General features: G+C 38.8%; 1 protein-coding gene across 3 annotated transcripts in view; it reads right to left on the bottom strand.

Moving 5' to 3' along the window:
* The window catches only part of LOC129780156 (putative leucine-rich repeat-containing protein DDB_G0290503), a 306,359-nt gene extending 290,519 nt beyond the window's left edge, over positions 1-15,840 (bottom strand). For all 3 annotated transcript variants that reach the window (XR_008743845.1, XR_008743846.1, XM_055788138.1), the window contains exons 1-2: positions 15,001-15,840; positions 33-1,042 (exon numbers count right to left, since the gene is read on the bottom strand). Coding sequence is in view for 1 of the 3 variants with exons in the window: in XM_055788138.1 (XP_055644113.1) it covers positions 33-733 (701 nt within the window). In the remaining 2 variants the exon portion in view is untranslated. The remainder of the gene's footprint in view (positions 1-32; positions 1,043-15,000) is intronic.
* Between the last annotated feature and the right edge of the window lie 2,211 nt (positions 15,841-18,051).

Here is an 18,051-nt window from a genome sequence, read left to right as displayed (position 1 = left end):
CAAATTGTCAACCGAATCTAGACCGTATTTACCTTAAAACTCTCACGGCACTACGTTCCGTGGCCAAACTATTTCGCAGCTCGTTGATTTCCAGCCGCATCTGTTCGTTCTGGGCAAGCAGCTTCTGAACGGTCAACGCATTGTGTGCTTCGGTTACAACATTTTTCTTGGATTTTACCGCACCTTGTTGCGCTGATTTATGGGCATCTGGTTTCGGAGGAATGGGTGGTTTACTTGCCACAACTTTACTATCACTATCCAGTGGATCCATTTTCATGCGCTTATTGCTAGAAATTCCCGAATTGGCGCCAACCGAAGACGGTTGGGTGTTTTCTTTATCCGATGATTTAACCACTGAGGCGTATGTTGTTTCTTGTTCTACCCCGTTTGCCTGCTGTGGAGGCGGCACTTTTTTCCTTTTCAGTGAATTCACTTCCTTATCACTATCACATTTGATTATGTTGGCACTTTTTCGGATGGTCACAACCACCGGAGCTTCGTGTGCGTCTACGCCGGTAGCCATCCTACTTTGATACTCATTTGCCTTCTGGCCGCTCAGATACAAAGTCACTTTTTCACTGTCACTTTCGCTCTGTTTTGCGTTTCGGGCGCGACTAGAGTTTTTGCGTTCCACTTTCAATTTCGGTAAACCAGATGCACTGCTGGAGATTCCATTGCTCGCGTTCAGACGAAGATGATGATGATCTTGATGGTGCTGTTCACTGTCTGCCATTGCTGCTGCTTGCTGCTTCTGGGTCAGGTTCAAACATTTAATTTTAATTTTCTTTATTCAATTGTCTATCTGTTACTTGCTGCCTTACTCTACGTTCCTGTGCTTCGGCGGTATGTGTTTTTACTTTTGTTTTCTTTACCCTAGATAATTGCTTCAATTTCACTGCCTTCGCTTCTCGCCAAACAGATTATCATTTATCATGATTGTGTGTCATCAAGTTCATGCTGATTTTGTGGTCCAACTCGAACTGATGATGTCGTGCACGCCACGGAGATGCGATCCGCCGGATTCAGTCAGGAACGCGATCAGCTGGAACGGAAACAATGACAAAATATTTCCATTAGTTGTGAACCTGGATTATTGAAAATAATGCAAATGTAGGTCAATGTAGCTTTGCGTTCGCGATCTTGATTCAGAAAATAAATTGAAGGGCTTGCATATGTTTGTCTAACAATATATGACTTGAGATGTTGAAATATAATTGAAATGACCGTTTAGAGAAAAAAATTGTGTTGATTCAGAAATCTCTAAACGACATGCGACATATGGTTTCACTATATAGCGAAGCATGTGGAAAACATGAATTCCGTCTCGCCTCGAGCAGTCGTCTAATATATTCTGTCCTGTCATCAAACATACATTCAGACAAACGAAGTAGCGAACATCTATTATAAACATTTGTTGTTCGAATAAATCGGCACCTGGACTTTTTATAGCCAAATCAAAGTGCTCATGATAAATTTCGTGTAAATTATGAACCATGTCCTATTGCCATGATTCAATTGAACTTTTTTAACTGTTACAGCTGTTCTTTGAGTGCTCAATATGATATAAAAATATGTTCAAACAGAAATAAAGCTTGAAGCATTTAGAATCGCCGTTCATTTTATAGCAGCGGTCGTAGTAGTTGTATCCGGAACCTTTAGACAGTAAATTATTTAGAAAACCTGTATCTTTCGACTGTAAAAAATTCACGTTGATCCATTTTGTTTTGTGTATTTTGTTATGCATTATGTTTATCATTTTGTTTTATCATTCAAATTTATTGTATCGCCTTCTGAAGCAATACATTTTCCAACGAACAGTTCAGTCATGGAAACACCTTTTCAGCCATTCCATGTCAAACCGATATAGTAGCTCTCATATTTTTGTTAAATTGGTAGTTTTGTTCCTTATTTTTTATTTTTTCATAAGGATGCCCATTTTGATCCGAATTTTTTTTTTCCTTTTTCCATAAATGACTTTTTTCAAAACTTTTGAACTACTGGACCGATTTAGATGATCGACATATCAAATTGAAACCGTTGAGCCAGTCTTCTTTCAAAAAATATTACACTCGCAACAAAATTGGATTTTGTTTTCGTAATAATTGATTGTATTCGTTTGTTATATTTTACGTGGTTTTGGGACCAAGGGTGCAGTATTTTTTATAATTTTGCTTGAAAGCTGAGTTTTTTTTTAATAGGAGTACCGGTAAGTTTCTTAGTTTTTTCAAAAATTATTGCTTTATTCTGCAAAAATAGTTACAAATTTAATATTCAAAGCATTGCCCATCGCTAATCAGAACTTTTTCCCAGCTTTCTGGCAATTCACGGATCCCTTTGCGGAAATAATCGGCCGGTTTGTCGGCTAACTACGTATCGATCCAGAGAAGTGCTGGTCAATTGTCGTGCTGCAAAATAACTTTATCGTGTCTTTTCTCGTATTGTGGCCGATTTTCTTCAGTGCACGGCTCAAACGCATCAATTGTCGTCGGTAGAGGTCCCCCGTAATGGTTTCATTCGGTTTTAGCAGCTCATAGTACACCACACACAGCTGATCCCACCAAATCGACAGCATAATCTTCTGGCCGTGAATATTCCGCGCGTCCGTTGATGTTGATACATAGCCGGGGTATCCATACGTTGTACGACGTTTAGGACCCAATGTCCTATCGTTCGAATCATTCCCATTGCTTTTCAACGATCGGATATGGTTTGCTAAGCTACTCCAAGTGTATCTGCAAGTTCTTGTTGCGTTTGTGACGGATCTTGATCGAGTAAAGCCTCCAATTCCAATCTTCAAACTTTTTTGACTGTCTTTTAAACCGTGCAAACCACGTCTGACACTTTCGCTCAGTTGGAGCATAGTCACCCTAAACTTCCACTAAAATGCGATGACTTTCCCCAGCTTTTTTCTTAACATTGAAGTAATGAAGTAACACTCCCCGCAAAACACTCTCGTTGGTACGAAATTCAGATCTTATAACTACAATGTATTTACATTTCATTTTTTAGTAAGAAGAAAACCCATTGCTCGCGAAGGAAGAAAAGGAGGGGATAAGGGTATAAGGACAATCACACACGATGATCGATAGCTTTAAGGAAAACATATGTTTGGGACATGTAATCAAGGTCTAACCGATCCAACACATCTCTCACCGGCACATTGGGCTGTCTACCTCGGGCCCGATCTGGCGATCTGGCGACAAGATACATCTCGCACGACCGAACAACGTGTTCAATGTCGTGATAACCTTTGCCACAAACGCAGAGATTGCTGCTGGCAAGATTAAAGCGGAAAAGTAGTGCATCTAACGAACAGAGATTGGACATGAGTCGGGAGAAGGTACGAATAAAGTCCCGACTCAAGTCCAGACTTTTGAACCACGGTTTGAGGCTAACCTTAGGGATAATCGAGTGAAACCACCGGCCCAATTCATCTTCATTCCACTTGCGTTGCCAGTTAGCAATGGTATTTTTGCGGGCTAAAGAATAAAATTCATTGAAGGCGATTTCACGCTGATAAATATCGCCTTCAATTGCACCTACCTTTGCTAATGGGTCAGCCCTCTCATTGTCCGGAATGGAGCAATGTGAAGGGACCCAGACAAAAGTAATGACATAACAGCGTCTGGATAAAGCACTCAAAATTGAGAGAATACGTAGTCCGCCAATTTGTAGTGGCAGCCATCTTGGATTTGTATTTTTCATAAATAACAGCCATCTTAGATTTGCATTTTTCATAAATAACTGTGTACTACTAGTCAAGCACTTTCATTTGATACCCATAAGCCGGGTTCAGACGGTGCGAGTAAGCATACGAGTCGATCTAGTCAGTTACTGCAGTGCAGCTACTCACACCGTGTGAACACATCATGCCAGTTAGTGTCATGTGTGATTCGGCGTGCGAGCTACTTCAAAGTTTTTTGAATTTACTCGCACTCGCATCCCTCAAAACGTCAAAAAACAGAATTTAGCGTTCGAATCAGGGATGCCAAATGTAAACAAATGTCTCTATTTTTAAGATATTTGAAAATATGCGAAGATATTTATAGACTTGAAAAATATTGGAAAAACAAATAAAACCCTAATAGTTTCTAAACGGAATCGTTGTTATTTTGTTTGGCACACTGGCGGGGCACGTTTTCTTATTGAGACAGTTTTATTGGGAATCTAAATATAAAATCATCATCGGGCACAATTTTCATTCAAAATTCACTCACAACTTGCAAAAAAAAGTATTGTTCTAAGAAACAGAATACATATTCGATTTGAAAAAAAGTATATTTTCATTCATTATTTTAGTTTTTGAGACGTATTTATTCCTCCGGCGAATCTACTATCATTTTCATTTCACAAATTGGTACACGAAGCTGCTGTCAACGCGAAGTAAATCAAATTTTGAAAAATCTTTTAGACTGCCATTTGTAGCACCACATACTTTCGGAATTAATTAAGCTATGGATGCTTTCGAGGTTCTAAAAAATAGCGACAATAATCTGATATATATTCCATATTCCAGAAGAAAGGCACATCATTTCTAGTTTCACTCATGAGTGTATATTGGCGTTGTATTTGTGGAGCAATTAAATCCAACAGTTTTTTCACTTTTTCAGGTGTTATTTCCAACACTGCTCTGTACTCTCGGGGATCATCATCGTGGAGTTACTCCAGTATTGTATTTGTTACTCCTTTTCTTTGCATCCAATTCCTGGCCCGAATCCTTTTTTCTTTCTGCTTTTTTCGGATAGTACCCTCAGTTCAAAGAAATTCAGCACAAAGTATTTGTAAACACGGCCAGCGTGTGTCTCGCGATAAAATTTAAAATTGTGTAATGATAAATTCAACTGAAAACCTAAGCCGAAAACAGCCAATAAATAAGTTGATTTCGGATCAATCATCTGTCAAATTCGGACCTGATTGCTGTTTCTGACTATTTGATGGACATTTGAAAAATCGTCTGGCATCTCTGGTAAACCCGTACTTAGTATCTAGTTTCTTGTCAGCAGCTCACATTGTGTGAACGGACAAGGCGAGTCAACCATTTGTCAAGCGAGTTCACCGGGTCAGTAGCTGCTCGTTGTGAAGTCAGCTACTAGCAACGTATAAATGGGCCTATATTGATGGGGTTTTGGAAAACCCATATGAGGTTTTGAGGAAATATGTCATCCGCCATTTTGTAGCGGCCGCCATCTTGAAATTTCAAGGTCATGAAATACGCAGTTTTTACTGACTACAGAGATAAAGGTGTGTACCAAATTTCAGATCAATCGGTTAACAGAAAGGGGGTCAAATTTCTATTAATGTGGGTCAGCACTACAGACAAACACGTTACAAACATACAAACATACAAGCATACAAACAGATTACAGGCAAGCTAAATAAAACCGTTTAAAAATGTTGTCAAGCTGATGGTAGTTGTTCGTTCGAATTCAAATGTATGACTTGATAATTTGCAGCACTTACTTGGAGTGCTTTAAAAGGGGTGAAACGATCTAAATTTGGTCAACTTAAATTTGTTTATTTCTGTGTGCTGTGTGTGTTTCTCCATCAAATTTATACCAACAGATCTACCTTGCACAAACCCATATTATTCTTGAACTATGTAATCTCTGCAGTTGAAGCGAATGACTTCACTCACAATTATTTCTATGAGCCATGTTGTAAAGATGTGAAAACAAAATAAATTAAAAAATTAGACAAGGTATAATACAAGATACCCGGTTCCATGCTGCCTGCTCTCAGCTCTCTAGAGCATTGAGGGCACAAGGCAGACAATCGGATATCCCCGTCCGGGATATCTTAAGTAGCCGTGATCCTGATCTTCTGCTCCATCTATACCTGTTCCTCAGAAACGCCGATGTCAACGTTTAATGATGTTTCCTCCGTTGTATCCCTGTATCATATCCCTCCTATCCGATCGATAAACTTTTACTTAGTCGCGGCAATACACACACATACTCTTTACAGATACACGGGCCGAAGGTTGTGCAGCCCACTGATCATTCACCAAGAGCTGAGGATTGTACCGCTCATGGCAACTCTACACGAGCTGATGATTCTGTCGGCTAGTGACCATTCTATCCTGGATCCCTCGAGTCGAGAAAGACGCACCACGCTAGATATGGGGTACAGACTAGGGAGGCGTTGCTGATTAATGGTCAGCTGCATCCCAATAAGAAGTATCCCATGTCGGGCACATCCCAATTATGAGAACACTTGTAATACTAACCTCGAGCCAACCGCGAGTAATCGGTTACTTATTACTAATATAGTTGTAAGCAAACATTGTCGAAATATTGAACTCCCGGCCCCGTTAGGCTGACGCCATATGAGCCCTTTTTTATGTTTATGTTTATTTATTTGTTATCAACAGGCCTGAACAAGAGTGCCCTAATGATATGCTTGAATCTAACTTAAATTCTACTCAATATCTAAGGGCATTAAGAAAAATCTTTTTCAGGTGTGAACGGGTCAAATTAAAATCATACGAAGTGTACGAGCGGTTGAAAACACGGCACATACTCGAAATAGGTTCATTATACCTGTAATTAGTGCGTGAAGTGGGGACACAAATGAATGTATGAGAGCGCAAAGTTCGTATCCTCATATTAAAATTAATTAATTGGAGAAGATTAGAACAGTCGATGTTTGAGAGAATCAGGTCTGATACGAATATCGCTTTAGCGACGTCTCTAGGTAGATTTAGTGAGTCTAGTCCAATTAAATTAGAGCGATCTTCATAATTTGGAAGATTTGAAGGATCGTTCCAAGGCAAATTTCGCAGAGCGAAACGAACGAATTTGCGTTGAATCGCTTCGATTCGCTGAACGCCATTTTGATAATAAGGCGACCATACCACACAAACATACTCGAGGATTGCGCGGACCAAAGCACAATATAGAGACTTTAAACAATGTATGCCCCTGGAATCTTTCGTAACGCGAAAGATGAAACCTAGGACTCTGGATGCTTTACTGGCGATATAAGCTACGTGTTCTATAAACGTTAATTTAGAATCGAGAATGACGCCATAATCTTTGATGGCCATAACACGGTTCACAATGACATTTCGTAATTTATACGGGTAGATAATAGCTAAACGTTTCCGCGAAAAGGTGATAATTGAGCATTTTGCTGGATTCAAGATCATCCTGTTGATGTCACACCATTCATCAAAAATGTTGAGTTGCTGCTGCAGGTATGCTTCGTCATCAAGACAATTAACGATGCAAAATAGTTTGAAATCATCTGCGTAAGCGAGTAAAGATGTAAGGGCATTGTGACTTCCTTGAGGTACGCCCGATGTAACTCGAAATGGAGAAGATACAGTCTCACCGATTTTCACTGACATCACACGATCGGTCAGGTACGAACGTAGCCAGTTCAAAAAGTTGCCATTAAATGCAAGACGTTGTAGTTTGGGGACGGCAATTTCATGGTTTAATTTGTCGAATTCAGCTGAGAAATCTGTATACAAAGCATCAATTTGTTGTCGTGACTGTAGAGAGCGAGCGATGAATGAGGTATACAATACTAGATTTGTGGATGTAGATCGTTTGGGAACGAAACCATGTTGTTCATCAGCGATGTAATTGTTGCAGGCGTGGTAGATGTAGTCTAGAACTATCAGTTCAAAAAGTTTGGAAACCGAGCAAAGGCTAGCTCCCTCTATATTTATTGACATTTCTTTTGCAGCCTTTTTTGAAGACCGGGAAAACAAAAGAATTTTTCCATGCCTTTGGGAAAGTTTCACATGATAGTGATTGGCTGAACAGGAGGCTCAGTGGCGACGATAGACTGCTGGAGCACTTTTTGTACACTATAGAAGGGATACCATCTGGTTCAGGATTTGTGGATTTTTTGATAACTTGGTAGGCTTCTTGTACTCTGCTAGAACTTATAGCAGCTAATGTGCAGACAGACCGAAGGCATGGTACACTTCTTATAGCTGCATCAATATGATCTTTGTTGAGGGTTACACTTACGAAAACACTGCTGAATTGTTCCCTAAACAGTGAACAAATGGTATCCCTGTTCGAAGCCTCCACATTATTACGTGTCATCACAGTGGGAAGTCCAGACTCTTTCCTCTGTACTTCCAGAAATCCATCGGAGTGAGTCGTAGATTATTTTGAATACGATTCAGATTAGCTCTAAATAAGGTGTTATTCAACTATTTGTAGTTTTTGTTGGCGACGGAATAACGTTTCCTCCAAAAATCAGTACGCTATTTCCAATGTGTCTTCAAAGTATATCGTTTTTCTTTTCAAAGGCGTTTCAATTGGTAATTTGTCCAAGGTGGGTGAAGAGGATTCTCGGTTGTTTTCTTATTAACAAACTGATCAATTGCATAGAGGATAACATGGGCCATGTAAGATGCGGCTTCTTCAATATCGCGGCCATTCAGAATATCATTCCAGTTAATGGTTGAGAAGAATCGATTCATCAGTAGGAAATTCGATTTATGATAGTTGTAATGAGTTGATTCGATGATGTTTGCAAAAAGGGACGGTGACGATTCATGTAATGATACCAGAAGCGGGTATGGTGGCGACACATTTTCACTAAAGCAGAGGGAGCTGATGTTACAGTCGCATTGTGGACCATCTCTGAATTGACGAAGCATAGATCAAGAATACGATTGTTGTTATTCAAGATTCCGTTTATTTGGTACAAATCAGCAGTTCTGTAGCCGAACAGTAGACGTTCTGTCATACGATTCATAGAAGAGCACGAAGAATTAGGATATAAGTAATTGGATGTGCTTCGAATCAAGCTAATACCAGGAAGATTAAAATCGCCAAGAAGCAAGATGTTGTCATTTAGTTTCATTTGATTCCTTATCCAAATAATCGATGGGATGTACGTATCTATTACTGCAGAGTCGCTTACACGATCCGGAGGAATGTACGCAATACCAATATAAGTAGAATGGCTAAAACACGTTACGACAACCCATATTAGTTCCACACTATGGTCATTGGAAGCCTTAATATATATATATATATATATATATATATATATATATATATATATATATATATATATATATATATATATATATATATATATATATATATATATATATATATATATATATATATATATATATATATATATATATATATATATATATATATATATATATATATTGGATAAAAAAATATACAGTTCGTTCGCCTCTGAAAGATATAAAATTAGTAATCTTGGAATTGTATCGAAAATATATTGTGCAAACAGCTTCGATGGACAAACATCTTGCGGTGTACAGCTGTGTTTAGTTCGAGCTCGAAATGCTACTCTTTCATCACTCAGATCAGTTATTAGAATCCTCTTCAAGAATCAACAATTCAGTCTTGCACCACTTATATCGTATTTTTAAACAGACATTTCTTGGAAAGTAGCATCATGCCTATTCGAAACAATGACGGATAAGCGTTTTATTTCCGTGTAGGGTAACACGGGGTGAGTTGGACATACGCGGTGATTTGGACCACCCCTTATCTCAAAAAGTACAGCTAAACTTGGATTTTTTATAAGGTCATCTCCTTCTATTGTTGAACCGTATGTACCTAACGTAAAAAAACTTTGGTAAAATTCGACAGGTGGAAGGAAACGGTAGCATGAACACAACAAGCACTTTGATTGTCAAAAAATGTGAGTTTTCCGATCGTGGTTTTGAGGATTTTCCCGCTGATTAAACAAACTTTGTATTTGTAGTAAAATGTAGTGTATTGTGTAGTAAAGTTCTTTTCGCCTACAAAAGAGGAACAATTTGATGCAGCGAAACTGTAAGTTTGGTAACAATAAATGAAATTAATTGCATTTAAATTTTTGCATGTTATGTGGGGTGACATGGACACGTTTATGCGGGGTGAATTGGTCCTAATAGGTTTGAGGCTTTTCTTTAGTCTAAATGATTCCAGATGCCGCTGAATTACAAAAATAGGACGAACAGACAACGTTGGAAGAAGGAGGAGCTTGAAAGAGCAACGCAGGCCATCAAGAACGGATTTTATTTGACCAAGTATCGAAAGTGTTTGAAAATGCTCAGTGAAAAGATCCATGCAGAGTTCGAGATGGTCTCAATCCAATTTTTCTAGTCTGGAATCTGGCCAAGACACCTGGTATCGATCCCAGAACACTGTTACTGATTGTAACATTATCCCAAAATATTTTACATAATCATAAGTATAAACATAAGATTTTATTTAGACCGTATTAGTTTGGAAATATAAGGCGATTCGCTTAGGGGACCCTAATTACCCCCATTTCCCCTACATTTTCCCGCTGGAAAAGTGAAACACATCTATTTTCCACCCCACACTGAAACGGCGTTCACATCTCGCGAAAACTGACCAGAAGATGATGCACAGCATGTGTGAGAGATGGGTGTGAAAAAAAAGAAACGAGCATCCCACCATCATTACAACCACAACTGCACACGGATCTCGTCTGATTAATGTGACCGGCCGCCGCCGCCAGCGCCAAATGGGTAGCCACATTATACAGAGCAAGCGATGACGTCAACTTTCGTGTATTTCTCAGCGAAAAATACAAAACGAGGAGTGGTGTTTTTTTTCGTGTTTGGTTTCACGCTATTGTGACACCCCCTTCCTAGCGCCAAAGCTCGTCAATTAGTGACAGCAAGTTAAAATAGAGTTAAAACAAATGAGTATAAACGATGCAATGTGTACAAATAGTATGGAAGAACCTAATTTTTCAATATTTACATATTATGTTTTATTTTTGGTCTTCCTCGAAACATCAATAATTGAAGAAGTCTATAAGATATTTGTTGAGACTGGGTTATTTTTATATCTCCAGAAGCACAGTATATTTCAACAAAACGTGACGTGCGGCAGATCAATGCCAGAAACGAAGTACATATTCTCCTTTCATTAAGATAATTCCAACCGCAACAAAATCGCACCGTTGAAAGATATTAAACAATCTTTTAATGTGAATTTTATTTCCTTCTGTTTGCCTTCACCCAGCCACACACTAAAGGTTATACCTACTATGTATCACACTTAACATTCGCATACGGCTGCAACAGTGCACATTGGATATTCGTCTCTTCTTGACCCAAAAGGCCACTTGAGTTTGATGCTGTCCAATGATGCGATTATCCATCGAGCAGACACTGACCGACAGAAGCAATTTCTCAAGTGTGCAGAAGGTACACATCGAATTGATATAAATTGGTGATTACGTGTGCGCATTCGGGCCGATGTAGCAGGCCACTTTGAGTCGCCCGAGATGGAGCTACTGTGAAATAGAATGACATTTGTATGCTCTAGGGTAGTTATCAAATCATTTTAAATACTTGTTAGCTTCCAGACTACAGTCTACCAATTGAGCATTGTAATAAATTCGAGATATTTTGAATTTCGAATATTCCGGGAGTTTTTCTCAGGGTACTAGGTGCTCCTGAACGATTGTGAAATGCCAGAAAAAAACCCGAATATTTGTGAATGTTCTTGACAATTTTCCGCTATTCCTTCATCGCCCAGAGGGTGAAAGTCTCTAACCCCTCTGCCTACGATTTCGTTTCCCAAAATAAAGGACCATATGAAAACGCTTAGACGGATCACGCATCGAGTTATTTCACTGCTGAGCGTCCTAGTGCCCTATCATTAGCAAGGCATCACTAGTCAGACTCGATGTTGTAGGTGAAAGGGTTAATAAAGAACAGAAAAAATACATCGAATAATAAACATCACACCAGATTCTGCCCATGTTTGTATAGGAGACGTAAGCGACAAAATGAACAAAATCGACTTTTTCGCCGTTTTGTATTCTACGCAATGTAATATGTATGCTCAACATGCAAACAAACATTTTTTGTTCGAAAACATTTGAGCAATTTTGAAAAAAAAACGTTTCCGAAAAATCACTGTTTGTCCGCATAACACACGTATACTCTGTCCAACTTCTATAAGACCACCCTGATTCTATTCCGTTGCAACACAAACAGTTAGAATTTCAACAAAATACATTCATACATTGTTGAATGCTTAGAATAAAGTATGTTTAACGTCAATTTCGTTCAAAAGAGTTGTTTGTTTATTTATTGTGCTTAAATATGATAATTTCAGCTGTCCAGTTTCTATAAGACCATTTCGAAATTCATAAGTATTATGAATGAAATGAAAAATTCAGAACAATCGACTGATTTACATGTGAATAAGTTGCAACCATGCCATTTCGGCTGATAACCTGGAAAATTCGTGTTGGAATACTATTTACCAAATACTGCTGAGCTGATTTCTTGATACTCTCCATGTTTCCTAAATTGCGACCTTGAGCTCTTCAATCGGGGTGTACAGTTTTTCCTCAGTGTAGATTTTGCGTACAAGGACCTCCTAAGATTTTCAACAGGATTCAAGTCTAGAGAGCGAGCCGGTAAGTCCAAAAAAGAAGTTTTTGGTCCTTAATCCATTGCTTAGTTTCTTTGATGGTATGAATAGTAGCATTTTTTTGTGACGATATTCACGCAAAAACTGTAGGAGAGAGAATTCCAGAACATGTATGTAATCTATAAATGATGTGAAAGCTATGTTGAGCTTTCCGGTTGCAAAGTATCCCGTCCAAACCATACATAAGCCTCCACTAAAATTCATCGATGAAAAATACTGTTCCTCCGTCCGTAAATCACGTCAGTACCCGCTGAAACCATCAGGACCATCAAAATTGAACTTTTTTCGTCAGTAGATATAACCTATACATTGAAGAACTTTTCGTTATGGTATATAGCTAAATGTATTCTTTTGGAAACATTCTTTGTCACAACATACCATGTCCCACTGTCGGTTAATGTGAGCTTTGGCAAAACTCAGACGTCTTCCGATGTGAGATGGTGTAAGATGAGAAGCTTTAACCTTTTAAACCCTCTTTTTGTGAGGATTTTTTACCAAAACTTGACGAATTGTCACCCGAGCAACATTCAAATTGAAATATTGCTTTATTTGCATAAACCATTTTAGGGTATTCGAATCTGTTCTGGCTATTTATCCTTATCCTTATCCCGGTCATAGAGATTCGATTTACGTGGAGCTCTCTTCTTTTTACCGTATCATTGAGCATTCGTCAAATAAAATAGCACTACTTGATGAGATCGTCCAATCCGACGAGAAATTTATCTGATACCAACATTATTTTGGTGAAATGCATCGATTTGTCTTTTCTCTCTCTCTCTTTCTCTCACTTTTTTCCAGATTTATTGATCAAAACAACTAAACCAACGGAAAAATGTAACTGATCTTATAGAAACTTGACACTTGAAAAATACAAAACCTTTGGTTTACGCTCAGCGCTTGCACACATACATACGAAAATCATGCAGTGTATGGTAGTCACCAATACCAACACACTAGAATGTAAGTTGAAGCATTGTTTTTTTATAATGGCACAAAGCAGCAAGATCATCACCTGGTCTTTAGAAATTAGACAGAGTGTATACTCTCAACCGGTGCAATTATTGGGCAAGGATAGAGCTCAAATCCCAAATTCAATTTCCTATATTCTAACTGTCCTTAGCAAGCTTTTGACTGAACATGTACAACGAAGCGAACGATTTGGGCGCGATCGATCCGCACGGCAGCAGAGCAACAACTAGCGGCTTGCCGCATCAAAGGTAGTTTTTATTGTACTCACTTCCTATCATGACGATGCTACGCTTGGCTTCGCAGTGGTATTGCTCTATATATACAACTTGAGCCTCGCCCCTACGTTATGTGCTTATTATTGACGGTTCCGCTTGAAAAGTGAAATGTAAGGATATCAGCTACGAATGCTATGAAATGCTTTGATGGTTCTCAGAGAATGAAATATACAATAGCGATAAAACGAGGATTTACTAGTAATACATGAATAAATTTTATTGCTAAACATGGATAACGGAGCCTAATGCGATACTAACAGTTTAATATTTATAAAAACACTGTCGCAAACCGGAAAACAATGGTTAGCCTGGAAACTATTGAAGCTAACGATGCGTGAGATACAAGTGGAAGTTTTCCGTTTCTCCATGAAGTCCCAAAAGTGCAATGGCTTTTGTTTAACACTAGTTTGGATCCTCTATGAATAGTTCTCATGGCAGCAATACAGCTTTACACTGCATTTTTATTACTCGAAGATGATCTCGGTCTTTCCTTCCGTCTCTAAACAGTCGAAGAGCTGGTCACTGCTCACAATTTATAAAAAGCGACGTCCTTGAAAAGAGAACTTTATTTCAATGGTCACAAATAGAGAACAAAAATTGTATCGATGGAATTTTCCACGCTTCTGATTCGATTGGAATGTAAATCACAAGAATCCGTTCTTAGCAAAAATAGTTATAAAAGTTGAAACTATTTCATGGAAACGTGACAGGTTTTCTGACTTCGCGCCGTTGATGAAAGTCGTAGTCCTACGACAAAACATTTGGGTCAAATGCATACGCACTGCATTTACAGGAAATGAAAAAAAAACACATGTATCCATTTTGTCAGCTATACACAAAACCATCGAACGTAAACAAATAACCATGTATGTATGAGAGCGTAATTTTTGAAAGATGAAAATAGCTTAAATACAACAGAAATGCTGGCTATTTCTGACACCGTAATTCTGCAATTCACGAATGACTGTCAATCGGGCGTAGCACGTGAGAAAAAAGTGCATGAGGTCCAATTTGCTGATTGCCAAGAAACTTCAGTCTAATTATTCTCAACCGAAATGAGCTTTCGTCATAGATGTAGTACAAGATACGTTCAGAAAACGTCGCAGTTCATTTTAAATATATAAAATGAATGATTCATTGAACAAAATTACAGATTGCGGTTGTTCGCTGTGACTCAAGCCTATAAAATGTGATTTTTTGACGAACATGCCGGCGTAAGTATTTTTTTAACTATGTACAAGAACTATGATTTGCAACTGGTCACCCCAATAAATTATAAATTAATTATAAATGCTCATTATAAAGAATATTGTTTATATTTTGAAATAACAGGGTACCTCTCTTATCTATGGGTGTTTCTTCCAGACCAATGTCGATTGGTCCTCGTATGATCCGACTTGCTTCCGAATACGCCGACGCTCGTTGTGTTCTTGGCGGTACGTGAATTAAGCGCACCGCTCCAACGCCGCTCTGTGGACAGCACACGTATGTGGATGCTGAAGTTGCGCCACTTGATGATTAGTAGACTACCCGTGCGAGATCAGTGGCACGATTCATACGATGCCACTTTCGCACTCTATTTTTGTCCACACACAAACACAACTGTTGATTATGGCGGCCGAGGGCACAATTTTTATCACAGCGCGGCTTCAGAAATTTGCTATTTTCCCGCCCTCCCTATCAATATTTCGCATTAGGGAAATCTTCTTTCATTTGGTTCGTTATTTCGCACTTCAGATAATTATTTTTTTCACTTAATTTTTTTCTCACTCGGTAGGAACAAAATTTCGTTACAGTAACATAATTCGGTTGGGTATAACTTAAATCGATGGGTAAATTATAACATACAGTCGGAAAGGGTTCGTTTCGTTGTTGAACAGATAATGTTGAAAATTAATAAACATGTGAGAATTTGGCTTTCGGTGAACACTCTCGTTTCAAACTTCACTATTTTCACAGCACAGGATACGTTTAACATTTATCCATAAAAGTCGAATTCGTAATTTTTTTCCAATTTCCGCAATCACGTGTTGCAATTAAAAATAACTATGACTTAACTTCGTTTCATTCGCGCAATACACATATGTATAATGTGTATAAAATTATAGTATAAAGATACTTAAAATTAAAATTAAATGTTGCCTTGTGGATGGACGACGATTGACTGACGACGGCCAACTCTCGGTAAGGACCGAGTCCGAGCGCGTGAGAGTTCGAAAAAAGAAGAGATTCGCATCTCGTCACTGTGTTTTGGTTCTGTCGCGCATCTTATTCTGCGCATTGTAGAACCCATTCTGCTCACCGCTCTAGTTTTTCGTATGTTATGGTCGCCGCTGTTGTTGTGGTCGGATGTCGTCTCGTGCGAACGCCGTCCGCAACGCATTCCGGGGGTTACGCCAACACTTGTGGACAGCGGACACCCGATGGAAGATTCCCGAGATTCCGATTGATGTTTTGATGGGTTGTCTACTGCATTGGACAAGAAATTTCTATGAATAGTGAGGTTGCCGGAGGGACAAACCTCAGGATGGATGCTGTGAGTAAATTGTATTTCACTGCTCATTCCTAAAATATTTGGAGTTATCTCGAATGGTTGATGAACTCATCAATTAAACAATCTACATAGTTTCCTTTTATACGCGTTGCACAACCGTTCTGTCATATAGGGTTATTCATTTCGTGGTTCGAGATTGATGAGAAAAGGAAAACTAATACATGATTCAGAATTCGATGATTTTTTGTTTCTCATGACAATGAACCTTTTCAATTTGACACGTCTGAATTCAAAATCAGAAAAAAAAGCTATGTTCTCCAAACTACTGCAAAGTATCATGTATCTTGCGACCACTGTCTACTTGCTTAGGTTATTGTAACGTAGGTAGCCGTAAGCGTTACGTATCAACGCGCCCTTATATGCTTGAGCAGCTAGCTAGCTCCAATTCAGGGACCGAATGAGATGTGTTTCTTGAGCCAAGATGATAAAGGACGTGATGGGATGGGCTTAACAGCAGCCAGTAAGCAGGCGCCGATTAATGCATCTCGAATATCGTGTTAATCTACCGGCCCATTGTACGTTGCTGTTCGCTCAGGAAGGCACTGTTCCTCGAACGCGTTTCCTCGTGAACTAGGTTTTGAAAGGGTATGCGAGCTGCCTGAATTCGAGATTATTTGGCATTCAGAATTTAATATTCGTTGCTACAAACGCAGTGCTTTCAACCAAGTTGAATGACGGATGGCTCCTCTTTCCCGGCAGTTCAATAATTCCTCATGATCATGACGGATCTTACTTGAATGAAAAACTCAAAACAAGTCACCAGAAACCGAAAACGAAACATTTTGGGTATAACTGCTGCATTGAACCAAGGAGTAGTTACTTTTGTTTAAATCAACATCAGTTTATACCAGCTAATGTTACTCAAAGCTAAGCATCAGATGGTTTGACAACACCATGTGAGTACTTCTATACGAACATTTGGTTCCGTTCTGGAATGTCTGATTTTTTAGGTTGATATTTTCTATAGCTAATAAAAGCTAAAATATTATGAAAATTTTTCAAACAACTTTGATTTTTTGCACAGATTATGTAGGCGTTACGTAACTTAAGATGGAGGGAGTTTGTCTTGCGTTACTTATTGTTACATAGGAGGGAGGAGATCCAAATATCCAATTATCGCATTTTTAGCGTTACGTAATTTGTGTACCACGCCTTATACGTTTACACTTATTCTCTCCTGCGATTTTGTATACGTAAGACTATGTTCGGCAGGAATGTAGAAGATGTAAAATGGAAATCTAAAAAATGATAATGTAACGAAAATTCACAATTCACTTCATTCTTCTCGTTTGGTGACTGTTGAGTGGAAATCGTTTGCCGGCTAGCGTTGAGCGGGAAGTAATCGTCTTTTTCAAGACATGGAGAGGAGTTTAGGTTAAGTTTTCCACAAGAGCTCTTTTAACCCTACTATACTCGCACATACGGTCTGACAGACCGAGAATCAATGAGGTGGATGAGTTGAATGATTATTAAAACTGAATGAAGTTAAAGAAAAACTATTTCTGGAGTTTTTTATCCAATTATATATTTTTCCTAATCTCCTGAAAAACCACAGTGCCACAGAAACCACAGACCACAGTGCAAGTTGTAGGAAATTTCTCTGACGAAAAATCCCCCGGCCAGAACGGGAATCGAACCCGAACACCCGTCATGATAATGTGAGACGCTAATCACTCGGTCACGGGTGCACAAGGGAAGGAAGAGTATGAAGAGTATAAAAGATGTCCACAATCCACAGCTTTGACAGCAGAGGCGAATGAACTGCAAAGTTCAAAGCCTCCTAAAAACAAAGAAGAAGACAGCCATGTTAACATTGTTAAATGTTGAAAAGACG

The sequence above is a fragment of the Toxorhynchites rutilus genome, chromosome 3 (assembly GCF_029784135.1).
Source record: "Toxorhynchites rutilus septentrionalis strain SRP chromosome 3, ASM2978413v1, whole genome shotgun sequence".
NCBI lineage: Eukaryota > Metazoa > Arthropoda > Insecta > Diptera > Culicidae > Toxorhynchites > Toxorhynchites rutilus.
Note: the sequence above shows the minus strand (reverse complement) of the source record. Positions and strands in the feature narration are given on the sequence as shown.